This window comes from Stenella coeruleoalba (genome assembly GCF_951394435.1).
Source record: "Stenella coeruleoalba genome assembly, chromosome: 1".
Lineage (NCBI taxonomy): Eukaryota > Metazoa > Chordata > Mammalia > Artiodactyla > Delphinidae > Stenella > Stenella coeruleoalba.
Genome location: NC_137169.1, coordinates 99,573,217 through 99,589,044, shown reverse-complemented (window position 1 = coordinate 99,589,044; position 15,828 = coordinate 99,573,217). Strand labels below are relative to the sequence as shown.

General features: G+C 37.5%; 1 protein-coding gene across 2 annotated transcripts in view; it reads right to left on the bottom strand.

Moving 5' to 3' along the window:
* MAGI3 (membrane associated guanylate kinase, WW and PDZ domain containing 3) overlaps positions 1-15,828 on the bottom strand; it is a 265,634-nt gene that overhangs the window by 25,597 nt on the left and 224,209 nt on the right. For both annotated transcript variants that reach the window (XM_079944259.1, XM_079944260.1), the window contains exons 13-15: positions 15,064-15,155; positions 3,378-3,570; positions 834-1,022 (exon numbers count right to left, since the gene is read on the bottom strand). In XM_079944259.1, the coding sequence (XP_079800385.1) occupies positions 834-1,022; positions 3,378-3,570; positions 15,064-15,155 (474 nt within the window). The remainder of the gene's footprint in view (positions 1-833; positions 1,023-3,377; positions 3,571-15,063; positions 15,156-15,828) is intronic.

The following is a 15,828-nucleotide window of genomic DNA, read 5'->3' as shown; positions in this document are numbered from 1 at the left end:
GGGTTCAGGATATTTAATTTTTCAAGGTTCTGACAAAATTTTTACCTTTCAATGAAGCATATAAAGTAAGAATGCCTCTTATCATTCAAGAAGGTCGCTTTATAGCTGGAATATGGCGGTCATTATTAAATAACATGAAAGGACTATTTAAGACATATTTGGGTCAAGATTTTTCTGGTAATCTGTTTTACTTCTTCTCAATTGTTTCTAGCATTTAATTCATTTCTGCATACACGATTTCCCCTAATTTGAAAAAAAACCCTGTGCCCCCATAATTTTAAAAATTCAGCATTGTCCTTTCACTAAAGCAATTAGGTCACATCCCTGACATACTGCCACAATATAATCTTGATGTAAACCAAGCTACTAATAAGACTTATTTTATGGAATCTGAGATAGATAGATAAACCCGAAGCCTGGAAGGTTTGATTCAGATTACCTAATTTTTTTTTTATAATACAGTCAATTTCCTTTTTTTTTTTAACTTTTTTATTTTTTTCTTGATGTGGACCATTTTTAAAGTCTTCATTGAATTTTCTGTGTTTTATGTTTTGACTTTTTAGCTGTGAGGCATGTGGGATCTTAGCTCCCCGACCAGGGATTGAACCCACAGCCCCTGCATTAGAAGGTGAAATCTTAACCACTGGACCACCAGGGAAGTCCCCAGATTACCTAATTTTGAAAATAAAGAAAATATTCAGCATTTTAAAAAAAGAGAACTCTCTGAGGCAATTTATATCACTACATGATTCCTAAGTAGTTTCAGAAACCCCAGCAGGCAACTCAGAAAACTGGAATCGTAGGGAGGGATAACAGGACATAGGAGCCCTTACCTCCTGGAGGTGGCTTGCTTTTGGAAGTGAGAATGACAAAGCCAAATCCTTCATTTTCTTTTCGTTGCAAGACAACATCATAGGCCTCCTGGGGAGCAGGCCTGGCTGGGACCTCTGCTCGGTTCAGGCGGGGAGAGCCATTCTGTGTTGAAAGGAAGGCTTGAGAGCTGTCATCCTCAGGTTGTTTCTCTATAATAAACATGATCAATTTTGATATTTCTGGAATATCATAACTTTTGATAACTAAAGTGTTTTTGTGCTAAGCCTTTCACAAGAAAATTTAGCTTCTAATAACATAAAGAATAGAAAAGCAGCACCTCCACCCACGTGAGCTCTGGACCTAATTTGAGTGCAGATGTAGGCGGCAGCAGTCCAGCTGACTTCTTAAATGCTCTTTAAGTACATAGTTGGAAAAATGCAAAATGTTACCTCACTTTAAAGGAAGTTTTTCAAAGCTTCTGTGAAATTTGATAGTCAAAAAATCCTTCTTGAAATTATTTTAATTCCAGCAAGGTTTTTAACCTGGACCAGTAATTTTTTAAAAAGTTGATAATGAATAACAACATAGTAAACTTCCTTTTAAAATCAACTTTAAATATAATTTAGTGCAGTGACTGACACTCATGACGTCTGAGAGGTCACTGCATCAGGATAGAGATGATGCCCATTACAGGTTGAGAACAGTTTGCCATCTACACAGAATTTATCTTTTACAATGTGTTTTACAACTGCAGGTTCCTGATGGGTGATACCGGATGAGTTAACCATTAGCAGTTCTCAGGCATACAACAAGCTGTCCACATGAACGGCAAACTCTCCTAGGCACAGAATAGGTCATATGGAATTCCTAGCAAATGGGCAGTTAACCTACACCTTTTTCTCCTATTCAAGATAACATCATAATGTGAGAAAGAATGACACAAGTTAGTCCTAACTGATTTCAAAAGAACAGCAAGTTTTGTGCCATAATTTGATACAAAACATCATAAACAACAACCACAACAACATTGCTATCGATGAATATGCATTTACAAGGTCTCTTTGGGTCAAAATCTATGTGATTCTGAGAATATGTTTTTGCACCTCGACAAAGTGTCACCAACATCCAATCATTAATAAAAAGAAAGGTTATTTTTGATATAATGCATGGTTAGAATGAATTAGCTAAAATGCTTCCAGTAATATCAAACTACAATGAAACTTCTTCATGATGCTTTCCAGGAGGGAGCCAACCTCTAGTTGTATAGCATCACATTTTTTACTCTGTGTAGTTATGTTCTGACTTCAGCATAACCAAATGGAGGCAACACTGCATTAAAATCTGTATGCATCACGGAATACCTGATATTTAGGAAGGGAGGTGGGCCTTTACTTTGTTGTTATTTACTTATTTATTTGGCTGTGCCAGGTCTTAGCTGCAGCACGCGGGATCTTCGTTGCCGCGTGCGGGATCTTTTAGTTGTGGCATGAGGGATCTTTAGCTTCAGCAATGCAGGCTCTTAGTTGCAGCAAGCAGGATCTAGTTCCCTGACCAGGGATCGAACCCGGGCCCCTGCATTGGGAGCAGGGAGTCTTAACCACTGGACCACGAGGGAAGTCCCTGGGCCTTTACTTTGGACGTTGCAATCAAAAACACGGTGCCTCATTTTTAAGAGTAATGCAACTATTCATCAAGTCGACAGATTTTTTTATGTCCACTCTGTGCCAGGCAGGCATTTTCTAAATACTGAGGACACAGCACATAACTAAATGGATGAAACTCCCAAACTACATGAGGCTTACACTCTTGTGGTGCCACAGGGTTATCTTTTAAAAATTTTTAAGTGGCAAGAATTCACTTTGAAAAATTTCTACTTAATATTCACAAAACTACTGAAGAGAAAATACATGAGATTTTCATACCCTAGTGTAATGGTTTAGACCCCAAGCTCTGTAATTAAACTACCTGCTTTAATCCTGGTCCTACTACCTACCACCTATGTGTTTCTCAACCTTTCTGTGAGTAACTAGAATAATGATAGTGTTTACATCATAGTGTTCTAAAGAGTAAGTAAAAAAATCAGTATGTCTGGGACGTGGTAAGCACACAAATGTTAAATTATATTATACTAAAACTTGTCAAGTAGAAACATTCTGTCCTCTGAATATTTAGGATCATCAGGATTCAAAATCTTTTGATATTCAGCTAATGGGATATCTTGGTATGACTAAATAACTTTGTTTTTCAGAAAACAGATTGAAGCTGATACTCTGATCTACAATGCCACATTGGCAAATTCATCAATATATATTAATATAATCTTAATATAGAGGCCCAAAATTTATTTCTCTTTTTTGATAGTAGTAGTATTATTTCTGAATCCTTTTGACCTTACATGGCTTTCCACAATGAGGCCTTGGATCACACCAAATGAGTTATCTCATACACTATTAAACATAATAAAATAACCTGCAAAAAAGAAACCCCCAAAAACTCCCCAAAAATGTGGACTAAGTTTCTTTGTTTCTTTTTTAACTTATCAGAGTAGGAACAGGTTCACATACCACTGTAGAAGATCTTTCTTCTGACAGTTAATAACACATGGCCATTTCGAGCAGCAGTCGTCATTAGGTCTAGCACTTGTTTGTGTGATTTCCCTTTAACAGGAATTCCATCAATGCACATCAGCTCATCAGCTGCACGGAGACGACCATCTTTCTCAGCTGCACCCAGAGGAATGATGGCCCCAATGTATACCTGATAAGACATAAGGTGTAGGTTGGTCTATACAGTCTACTAAGATGTACTAAGATCCTTAACTACCAAGTTAAGTACTTCCTGACTCAGAACTGTGCAAACCAATAGATTTTTGCATTTCAACAAGAAAACTGTCATATTTTAGAAAGGTGAAATCTTAGAAATTGACCATTCTCCAAAACGGCACTTCAAACGACCACACCACATAATCTCTTCTGGATTTGCTGGGTTAGGGACAAGGAAGACAGAAAATACCAAGTATTTCAATAACTTAAAAAATACTACTATCGCTTCTATTACTATAATAAAACAAAAACATTAAACTCAGAAAATGCAATTTTGTGGAGTAGCTACTAGTAAAGTCCACTGAATGTCATCAGGAAAGATTTTTTTTGTACACTGTTCATAGCAACTGGAATAATTCTTACAATACTCCCATTACATAAGGCTATTAGTACAAGTTTAGTATATGCAAAAGAGAAATATGTCTTGTTTCTAAATTATAAAGCAGTAAGTATTTTAAGGGAACAGAGTGACCTAAGATTCACTTGCATCTAGGTGAACAGATCTAATTCATTCTGTTTGCCAGCAATTAGAATCCTATAATTCAGTAATCCTAAATGTTTGGGCTAGTTTCAGAGCTGCTAGAACCCTACATTTAAGAGAAGATAAAGTGAAAGCATTTCCTCTAAGATCAGGAGCAAGATAAGGATGCTCAGTCTTGTCACTTTTATTCTACAGAGTATTGGAAGTCCTAGCTACAGCAATCAGGCAAGAAAAAGAAATAAAAGGAATCCAAATTGGAAAGGAAGAAGTAAAACTGTCACTGTTTGCAGATGACATGATAGTATATGTAGAAAATCCTACATATATGTAGAAATTCCTGCCACCAGAAAACAAAACTACTAGAGTTCATCAATGAATTCGGTAAGGCTGCAGGATACAAAATTAATATACAGAAATCTGTTGCATTTCTATACACTAATAATGAACTGTCAGAAAGGGAAATTAAGGAAACAATCCTATTTACCATTGCATCAAAAAGAACAAAATACCTAGGAATAAACCTACTAAGGAGGTAAAAGACCTGTACTTGGAAGACTATAAGTCACTGATGAAAGAAATTGGAGACGACACAAACAGACGGAAAGATATACTGTGTTATTGGGCTGGAAGAATTAATATTGTTAAAATGACCATACTACCAAAAGCAATCTACAGATTCAATGCAATCCCTATCAAAATACCAAGGGCATTTTTCACAGAACTAGAACAAATTTTTTTTAAAATTTGTATGGAAACACAAAAGATCCCAAATGGCCAAAACAATCTTGAGAAAGAAGAACAGAGCTGGAGGAATCCCTGACTTCCCTGACTTCAGACTATACTACAAAGCTACACTAATCAAAACAGTATGGTACTGGCACAAAAACAGACACATAGATCAATGGAACAGAACAGAGAGCCCAGAGATAAACCCACACACTTATGGCCAATTAATCTAGGACAAAGGAGGCAAGAATATACAATGGAGAAAAAGTCTCTTCAATAAGTGGTGCCGGGAAAACTGGACAGCTACATGCAAAAGAATGAAATTAGAACACTCTCTAATACCATATACAAAAATAAACTCAAAATGGATTAAAGATCCAAGTGTAAGATGGGATACTCTAAAACTGCTAGAGGAAAACATAGGCAAAACATTCTTTGACATGAATCGCAGCAATATTTTTTTGGATCCATTTTCTAGAGTAATGGAAATAAGGACAAAAATAAATCGGACGTAATTAAACTTAAAAGTTTTTGTACAGCAAAGGAAACCATAAACAAAACAAAAAGACAACCTACAAACTGGGAAAAAATATTTGCAAATGATGAGACCAATGAGGGATTAATATCCAAAATATACATACAGCTCATACAGCTTAATATCCCAAAAAACACAACCCAATTAAAAAATGGGCAGAAGACCTGAACAGACATTTTTCCAAAGAGGAAATGCAGATGGCCCACAGGCACATGAAACGATGCTCAACATTGCTAATCATCAGGCAAGTCAAAACCACAATAAGGTATCAACTCACACCTGTCAAAATGGTTATCATCAAAAAGTCTACAAATAACAAATGTTGGCAAGGATATGGAGGAAAGGGAAATCTTTTACAATGTTAGTGGGAATATAAATTGGTGCAGCTACTGTCAAAAACAGCATGGAGGTTTCTCAAAAAACAAAAATAGCACTACCATATGACACAGCAATTCCACTCCTGGGTATATATCTAAAAGAAATGAAAACACTAACTCGAAAAGATACATGTACCCCAACGTTCATAACAGCATTATTTACAATTGCCAAGATATGGAAGCAACCTAAGTGTCCATCAACAGATGAATGGATAAAGAAGATGTGATCTATATCTATATACACACATATATGTGCAATGGAATACTACTAGGCCATAAAAAAGAATGAAATTTTGCCATTTGAAACAACATGAATGGACTTGAAGGACATTATGCTAAGTGAAATAAGTCAGACAAATACTGTATGATATCACTTATATGTGGAATATATCACTTATATGTAGAAAAATACAAAATACTGGTGAATATAACAAAAATGAAGCAGACTCATAGATATAGAAAGCAAACTAGTGGTTACCAGTGGGGAGAGGGAAGTGGAGAGGGGCAATATGGGCATAAGGAATTAAGAGGTACTGTAGGGCGCGGTCAGCTAACTGCTACGCGGCAGGAAGCTGAAATAAGCTGAGTCATCCTTCCTGTGGCCACTGCGCTTGCGCTAAGTATACTAATGAGGTTTTAAAGTAGCGACCTATCCGATGCTGGCTCACAAATCGCACCATCGGCGAAAGCCAATCACAGAGCGACACATGTTCTTAATCCCTATATAAGCAGACTGCTATAGGATTGCGGGGTCTTCCTTCCATCTTTCTTCAACCAAGCTGTGCTCCAATAAAGTGTGATACGAGAAGAATCTTGCGTGTGGCGGCTCGTTATTCTGCTGGTCGGAAACGGCTCGCCGCAAGTGGTGCCGAAACCCGGGAACTTCGCGCCCTGCATGGAGGACCGATTCAGAACTCGACACACGGAGTGAACCGTCGGTGAGTAGTCCAGTCAGGTATGTTTTCAAGATAGCGCATCAGAGAATGAACAAACAGGGACTACGGTAGATAGGCCTGAAATTATGAAAAGAGAAAAAAGAAAACAAAAGGAAAAGCAAGAAACGGTGCCAGGATTATATCCAATCCTAGATGAGTTTAAGGGATTATATTTGTTTCAACCTGATATCTAATAGAGGGATAAGACGTAAGTTATAAGGCATGACCGCCCCTATAGAAGCCCGCGGAAATTTAAACCGCCGAGACTTGGGTTTTTCTCAAGGGTCACTGAATTTATGATTCCTATTACATGGAGGACCACAACACCTGTGTGGGTACCTCAGTGGCCTTTGTCAAAGGAAAAGCTGGAGGCGGCATCCAAACTAGTGGATGAGCAGCTACAATTAGGGCATTTAGAACCCTCCCAGTCACCCTGGAATACTCCGATTTTTGTTATTAAGAAAAAATTAGGGAAATGGCGTTTGCTTCATGATCTGCGAGCTATAAATCAGCAAATGCAAATTATGGGGCCTATACAGCGCGGTTTGCCAGTATTGACAGCTCTTCCGCGAAACTGGCCTGTTATAGCAGTAGATATTAAAGATTGTTTCTTTTCTATTCCTTTGAATAGTCGAGATAAAGCCCCTTGTATGGAGTTGCTTGAACAGGCCTTAGGCGTTTTGATCAAATATTTAGGGAATAGGGGATTATTTCTTGCTCCCGAAAAAATACAGAAGGGAGATGTTGTAAATTTTTTAGGAGCTACTGTACATAGGAATAAGATAGTACCTCAAAAAATTGAGATTAGGACTAATTGCTTAAAAACATTAAATGATTTTCAAAGGTTGCTTGGAGATGTGAATTGGATTCGGCCATATTTAAGTTTAACCCGCTTGGATCTAAAACCTTTGTTTAGTGTATTAGAGGGAAATCCTGATCTTAATTCCCCACGCCAATTGACCCCAGAAGCCCATCAGGCACTTCAAAAGGTAGAACAAGCTATTACAAATGCACAATTAGAACGCTGTGATGATTCTCAACCTGTTTGGATCCACACGCGCTCTAACAGCGCTAGACTCTACGACACAGGCTCAAGAGTTTCATAAGCTTCATCTACAGTCTTAAGAAAAAAAAATTTAACATTACCAGAGCTTTGGCTAGGAATATTGTGAAGAGTTGTTACCCAAAAGACTGGGGTTAACCCCAGAGGCATTCCAAAAGCTTTGCTCTTTTTTGTCAAAAAATGCAGGTGATTCATATTACAGGCTTGCCCTATAATCCACAAGGAAACTAATGAAAGCCTATTGTGAACGACAGGGTTTGTCAATGAGGCGGATCAGCTTAAAGAACTCTTAATAAAACAAAAAGGGGGAATCGCAGAGAACTGTACCCCTAGACAGAGACTTTCACTTGCCTTATTTACACATTTAAATGATGCCAATCAATGGAAGGGCCCGGATCGTGTTATTACTCGATCCAGGGGATCTCTAGTGTCTCCCCACAGGATCAAGATCCGATCTGGGTGCCATCAAGACTGCTAATAAATAAAAAAGGGGGAGATGTAGGGCGCGGTCAGCTAACTGCTACGCGGCAGGAAGCTGAAATAAGCTGAGTCATCCTTCCTGTGGCCACTGCGCTTGCGCTAAGTATACTAATGAGGTTTTAAAGTAGCGACCTATCCGATGCTGGCTCACAAATCGCACCATCGGCGAAAGCCAATCACAGAGCGACACATGTTCTTAATCCCTATATAAGCAGACTGCTATAGGATTGCGGGGTCTTCCTTCCATCTTTCTTCAACCAAGCTGTGCTCCAATAAAGTGTGATACGAGAAGAATCTTGCGTGTGGCGGCTCGTTATTCTGCTGGTCGGAAACGGCCCGCCGCAAGGTACAAACTATTACATATGAAATAAGATACGAGGATATATTGTACAAAACAGGGAATATAGTCAATATCTTATAATAATTATAAATGGAGTATAACCTTTAGAAATTGTGAATCACTATATTGTACACCTGTAACTTATATAACATTGTACATCAACTATACTTCAATTAAAAAGGAGAGAAGAGAAGAGAAAGGTTTCTTCCAAGCTGTTTGAGAAAAATTCTTAAAATGCCTAAGTGAACGAACACTATGAGTATCAACAAAATAGGAAGTGACAAACTATATCTACGAAACTACATCTACCATCAGAAACAATCAAGAGAAATATAACTAGTCTGGAGGAGGTACGGTCCAACATGTTGTTGTAAGAAGATCCTGAACTCACCTCCTCCCATGGACACATGGAATCTATAGCTACATGTGGAACAATTCCCTCTGAAAAAGATTTGAAAATTAGCTGAACAATTCCTTCACAAGAAATGGTAAAAGGGCCACACTGAGATGGGTAGGAAAGGCAGAGACATGGTCTGCCAAACCCTACCCCCCAACACAGTGACCTATAATCAGAGGCATCTCACAAAGCTGGAGCTTCTCCCTAAGGAGTGAGGGGTTCGTGCCTCACATCATGCAACTTAACCGTTGGATCTGCAATGGAGAGATGGACCTCCAAAATGTCTGGCTTGGAAAACCAAAGGGCCTCACATCCAGGGGACCCAAAGGGCTATAGGGAACTGAGATACTTTTCTTAAAGGGTTTACACACAGACTCACTCACCCCGGGAACCAGCGCAAAAGCAGCAGTTTGAAAACTGCCTAGACTGTATGTGAAGGAGATTCATTTGCTACTCTTAAAGCATCTGCTGAAGGGCTGGAGCTCTACTGGGACTCTCTCCAGGGATAGAGGTGCTAGCAGGCACCAATTTTTGTTCCCTCCCTCTACTCTGCTGTGCCAGTGGATGCACCCTGGCCCTACACTCTCCTACTGCCCCGCTAATGCTAGTGGGTATGCCCTGGCCGTGAACTCTCTGGCTGCTTAGCTAAAGCTGGTGGGCACATGTAGTCTACACAGGGGTCATTCCTTAATTGCTTGGCACTGGTGGCCAGGGCAGCCTGCATTCTTGAGTCCCATGAGACTGTAACAATAAGAGAGATAGTTCTTGACAAGCTCCCACCCCCATGGCACTACACAGACTGCAGACTGAAACACTGCCCCCCAACCCCAGTCTTTTTGTGAAAAAGGCCTATTTACTTGTCCTAGCTTGAGGGGCAGGGTTCAGCTTTGCCACACATCTAGAGGCTACAGAGGTGCTTTAGGGAACAGAGGCTGGAGATGCCATCTTTGCACTCTTCCCTGGCTTCACTATGGCTCTCTGGTACCTCCCAGAAACGAGCTTATAAACTTGTTTGAAGTCCTGATTTTTGCAACTGTCACCCAGGTGATACCTTCAGATCTCCTGGTCTGGAGGCCAGCAGAGTTTACAACTGCAGTCCCACAGGACTGTGTATGTTGACATAGTTTAAAAGCTGCTGCCTGAGGGTATGGCTTCCAATCAGCCTGAAGCTAGATGCTTGCTGACTGAGGTCCCTCCCTTTGGAACACTGAGAGGTCTTGGCACACCCTCAGCGACTGGGACTTATTGAGAATAAATCAGGCTGCTTAGACAATCACAAAGGTTGGAGAGACAACCAAGAGCTAGGGCAAAGTTGAAAGATAAGCTCATTTCCTAAACAAGGTCACTCCTTCAAGACTGGGAGAGGTAGCTGCTTCACCTAATACACAGAAACAAAAATAGAGAGTTAAGCAAAATGAGGAAACAGAGAAATATGTTCCAAATGAAAGAACAAAATAAAACCTAAGGAAAAAAACCTTAATGAAATGGAGATAAGTAATTTGCCAGATAAAGAGTTCAAAGTAATGGTCATAAAGATGCTTACTGAATGTGGGAGAAGAATGCATAAACACAGTGAGAACTTCAATAAAGAGACAGAAAATATAAGAAAGTACTACACAGAAGTCATGGAGCTGAAGAATACAATAACTGAACCAAAAATTACACTAGGGGGATTCAACAGCAGACTGGATAAAACAGAAGAAAGAATCAGTGATCTAGAAGACAGGGCCATGGAACTCACCCAACAAGAGCAGCAAAAGAAAAAAATAAGATGAAAAAAAGTGAGGATAGCCCAAGGTACCTATGGAATGACTTCAAGCAGAAAAACATTTGCATTATAGGGGTGCCAGAAGAAGAGAGAGAGAAAGGAGGAGAAAACTTACCTGAAGAAATAATGGCTGTGAAAACTTCCCTAACCTGGGGAAAGAGACAGACATCCAGATCCAGAAAGCCCAGAGAGTTCCCAAAAAAGACAAACTCAAAAAGATCCACACAGAGATACATTATAATTAAAATGTCAAAAGTTAAAGAGTGAATCTTAAAAGCAGCAAGAGGAAAACAACTTGTTACATACAAAGGAACCCCCAAAAGACTATGAGCAGATTTTTTCAGCAGAAACTTTGCAGTCCAGAAGTGAGTGGCATGATATATTCAAAGTGCTGAAAGGAAAAAACTTCCAACCAAGAATACTCTACTCAGCAAAATTATCATTCAGAATTGAAGGACAGATGGAGTTTTCCAGACAAGAAACCGTCAAAGGAGTTCTTCATCACTAAACTGACCTTATGAGAAATGTGAAAGGGACTACTTTAGCTGAAAAGAAAGGGTATTAATTAGCAACAAGGAAACATATGAAAGTATAAATCTCATGGGTAAGGTAAATATAATCACTTACGAAGCTAGTATGTAGGTTAAAAGACAAAAGTAGTAAAAATAACTATAACTAGAATAATCAGTAACGGGATACACAAAATAAAAAGATGTGAAATGGGACATCAAAAACGTAAAATGTGATGGGGGGGAGTTTTAGAATGCATTCAAATTTAACTTGCTATCAACTTAAAATAGACTGATATATATATAAGCTGTTATATGTGAGCCTCATGGTAACCACAAACAAAAACCTATAGTAGACACACAAAAGATAACAAAAATAGAATATGAGCATAACATAGAAAGCAAGAGAAGAAGAAAGGAACAGAGAGGAACTACAAAACAGCCAGAAAACAATTAACAAAATGACATGTACATACCTCTCAATAATTACTTTAAGTGTAAATGACTAAATTCTCCAATCAAAATACTTAGAGTGGCTGAATGTATAAACAAGCAAGACCTATCTATATGCTGCCTATAAGACACTCACTTCAGATGTAAGGAGACACAAAGACTGAAAGCAGAGGGATGGATAAAGATGTTCTGTGCAAAAAGAAACCAAAAGAAAGCTGAGGTAGCTATACCTACATCAGACAAAATAGACTTTAAAACGAAGATTGCAATGAAAGACAAAAAGGGCATTACATAATGATAAAGGAGTCAATCCAACAAGAAGATATAACATTTGTAAATATTTATGCACCCAATATAGGAGCACCTAAATATATAAAGCAAATATTAACAGACCTGAGGGGAGAAACTGACAGTAATTCAGTAATAGTAAGGAATTTTAATACTCCACTTACATCAATGACTAGATCATGCAGACATAAGATCAATCTTGGAAACGTGGGCCTTAAATGACACATTAGAAGGGATAATCTTAACAGATATATATAGAACATTCTATCCAAAAGTAGCATATTACACATTCTTCTCAAGTGGAACACTCTTCAGGACAGATCACATGTTAAGCCACAAAACAAGTCTCAATAAATTTAAGAAGACTGAAATTATATCAAGCATCTTTTCCAACCACAAGGGTATAAAAGTAGAAATCAATTATAAGAAAATTGGGAAAAATCACAAAATGTGAAGATTAAACTACATGCTACTGAACAACCAATGAATCAATGAAGAAATCAAGAGAGAAATAAAAAAATACCTTGAGACAAAAGAAAATGGATATACAACTTACCAAAATCTCTGGGATGCAGCAAAAGTAGTTCTAAGAGGGAAGTTCATAGCAATACAGGCCTACCTCAAAACAAGAAAAATCTCAAAAATTAGCTTTACACCTAAAGGAACTAGAAAAAGAACAAAAGAAGCCCAAAGTTAGTAGAAGGAAGGAAATAACAAAGATCAGAGTAGACATAAATGAGATAGAGACTAAAAAGACAATAGAAAAGTGAAACTAAGAGCAGGCTCTTTGAAAAGATAAATAAAATTGACAAACCTTTAGCTAGATTCACCAAGAAAAAAAAGAGAGCTCAAAAGTAAAATCAGAAATAAAGAGAAGTTACCCTTGACACCACCAGAAATATAAAGAATCATAAGAAACTACTATGAACAATTATATGCCAAAAAACTGGACAACCTAGAAAAAATGGATAAATTCCTAGAAACATGCAATCTTTCAAGAGTAAATCATGAAAAAGTAGAAGATCTTAACAGACCAATTACTAGTAAGGAGATTGAATCAGTAATTAAAAACCTCCCAGCAAACAAAAGTCCAGGACCTGACGGCTTCACTGGTGAATTCTACCAAACATTTATAGAAGATTTAATACCTATCCTTCTCAAACTCTTCCAAAAATTGAACAGGAGGGAACACTTCCAAACTCATTCTATGAGGCCAACATTACCCTGATACCAAAAATAGACAAGGACACCCCCAAAAAAGAAAAATGACAGGCCAACATCACTGATGAACACAGATGCAAAAATCCTCAATAAAACATTAGCAAATCGAATTAAAAAGTACATTAAAAGGATCATATACCATGATCAAGTGAAATTTATTCCAGGGATGCAAGAATGGTTCAACATCTACAAATCAATCAATGTGATACACCAAATTAACAAAATGAAGGATAAAAATCATATGATCATCTCAACAGGTACAGAAAAAGCATCTGACAAAATTCAGTGTCCATTTATAACAACTCTCAGCAAAGTGTGTAGAGGGAACACTCCCCAACGTAATAAAGGCCATATATGACAAGCCCACAGCTAACACCATACTCAATGGTGAAAGCTGAAAGCTTTCCCTCTAAAATCAGGAACAAGACAAAGATGCCCACTCTTGCCACTTTTATTCAACATAGTATTGGAAGTCCTAGCCATAGCAATTAGGAAAAAAAAGAAATATACATATGATGTCTTCTTTATACACACACACACACACACACACAACTACTACTCAGCCAGATCACATGTTAAGCCACAAAACAAGTCTCAATAAGTTTAAGACGACTGAAATTATATCAAGCATCTTTTCCAATCACAATGGTATAAAACTAGAAATCAATTACAAGAAGAAAATTGAGAAAATCACCAGATGCGAAGATTAAACTACATTAAAAAGAATGAAATCTTGGTAACTGCGACAACACGGATGGACCTGGGGGGCATTATGCAAGGTGAAATAAGTCAGACAGAGAAAGACAAATGCTGTGTATTCTCACTTATATGTGAAATACAAAGAACAAAATAAATAAACAAACAAACAAAACAAAACTCCTAGAACAGAATGGTGGTTGACAGTGGAAAGGGGGTTGGGGGGAGGTAGGCACAAACTTCCGTTTATAAAATAAATGAGTCATGGGGATGTAATGTACAGCATGGGGACTACAGTCAGTAATACTGTAGTGCATATTCGAAAATTGCTAAGGGAAAAATCTTAAAAGTTCTTATCACAGGAAAAAAATTTATAACTTTGGTGACGGATGGTAACTAGACTTATCGTGATGATCATTTTGTGGTGTATACAAACATCGAATCGTTATGTTGTACATCTGAAACTAATATAATGTTATATGTCAATCATAGCTCAATTAAAAAGAAAAGAAAGAAAGAAAGAAAAGAAACAATCGAGGTATTTTATATTTGCCCTATGTAGGGCAACCTGCCTTAAACGGTCTCTGATGATTATTTTAACTGTAACTGATATGACTAATTAGAACACATTTATACTCTATAAATCAAATGTTCTAGTCAGAAATAGAAAGAAGCCCGTCATTTTAAAAGAATATTGTTATTCACCTAACTTCTAAGCATGATAATAACGTAGTCTTTCTTGATATTATACAAAAAAACTTTAAATATGTTCTTAAATTCTAAGAAGCACATTACTTTTTATCAAACTAAGGGCAAAACAAAAATAAACCCACTGTATTTGTTCTCTAAGTTTGAGTGAGAATCCTGTATAAATAAAATTCTAGATGTAAATGTTTTGCTAGTATAACCATTTATTACTCTAATTTACAGCTGACATATTCAGCTTTTACCTATAGTTTTAACCTCAGCTACACCAAGTTAACGGAGGTATTATGACACCAATAGAAATGAAGTTCTTCCTCATATTAATGAAACTGTCAGAGAAAACAAAATCTTTTAAAAAACCAAACCAAAAACAAAACAAAAACACCGTATTCTACCAAATCTCTGCTTAAAAGTTTTAACAGGAGCAGCCAAATTCCAAAGTATTTAAACTTACAGATTGGTCAGGTCCATCTCCTCCCAGCACTCTAAAGCCAAACCCTGATTCTTGTTTCCGAAGAAAAACATCCAAATCTTTGGTGTTTGGCGCTAAGGAAAACCAGAAAATAATAAATACAAACATACATACATAATACACACTTTATTCTAAAAGGATTAATAATACAATAAAATTCAATCATAAATCTCTGTTTTGTGCTCTAACCCAAACTTTGAATCAAGACTCCTTAGGAATATTTGCTCCCACTTCCATGCTCTCAGTATTACACGTCCATTAATTCTTGATGCTTTCAAATCAATGTTTCATCTTCCTAAATATGGCCTGGGACTATCGGACTATCAAGACAAAGATCTGTAACAGGTTAAATAAGTATGAAGGCAATTATATATAATGTTTTCACTTGTGTACATCTTTTCCAAGGTAGACCTAAATCTATTTCTAAAAATAAATAAATTTAAAAAATTAAACCTACTTAAATCTATGATTTTACTTTGGAAAAGATCTATCATTAGTAAGTAAATTAGTATGAAAATGAATTTCCACCCTATGCACACTCTCTTCTCATCATCTCTCAGCTGGACTCCTCGAAGGAGTCTACTCTACCCTTTGGTTTCCTCCTCAGATCACACACCCCTCTGATTCATCATCCTTCGTATCCCTGCCAGGAAAATCTTTCTGAAAGTCAAGTCCAACAATTTCATCCCTATGGTTAAAACCATTCTGTGGCTCTCTATCATGTATACCACTGTCTCCAGCTTCCTC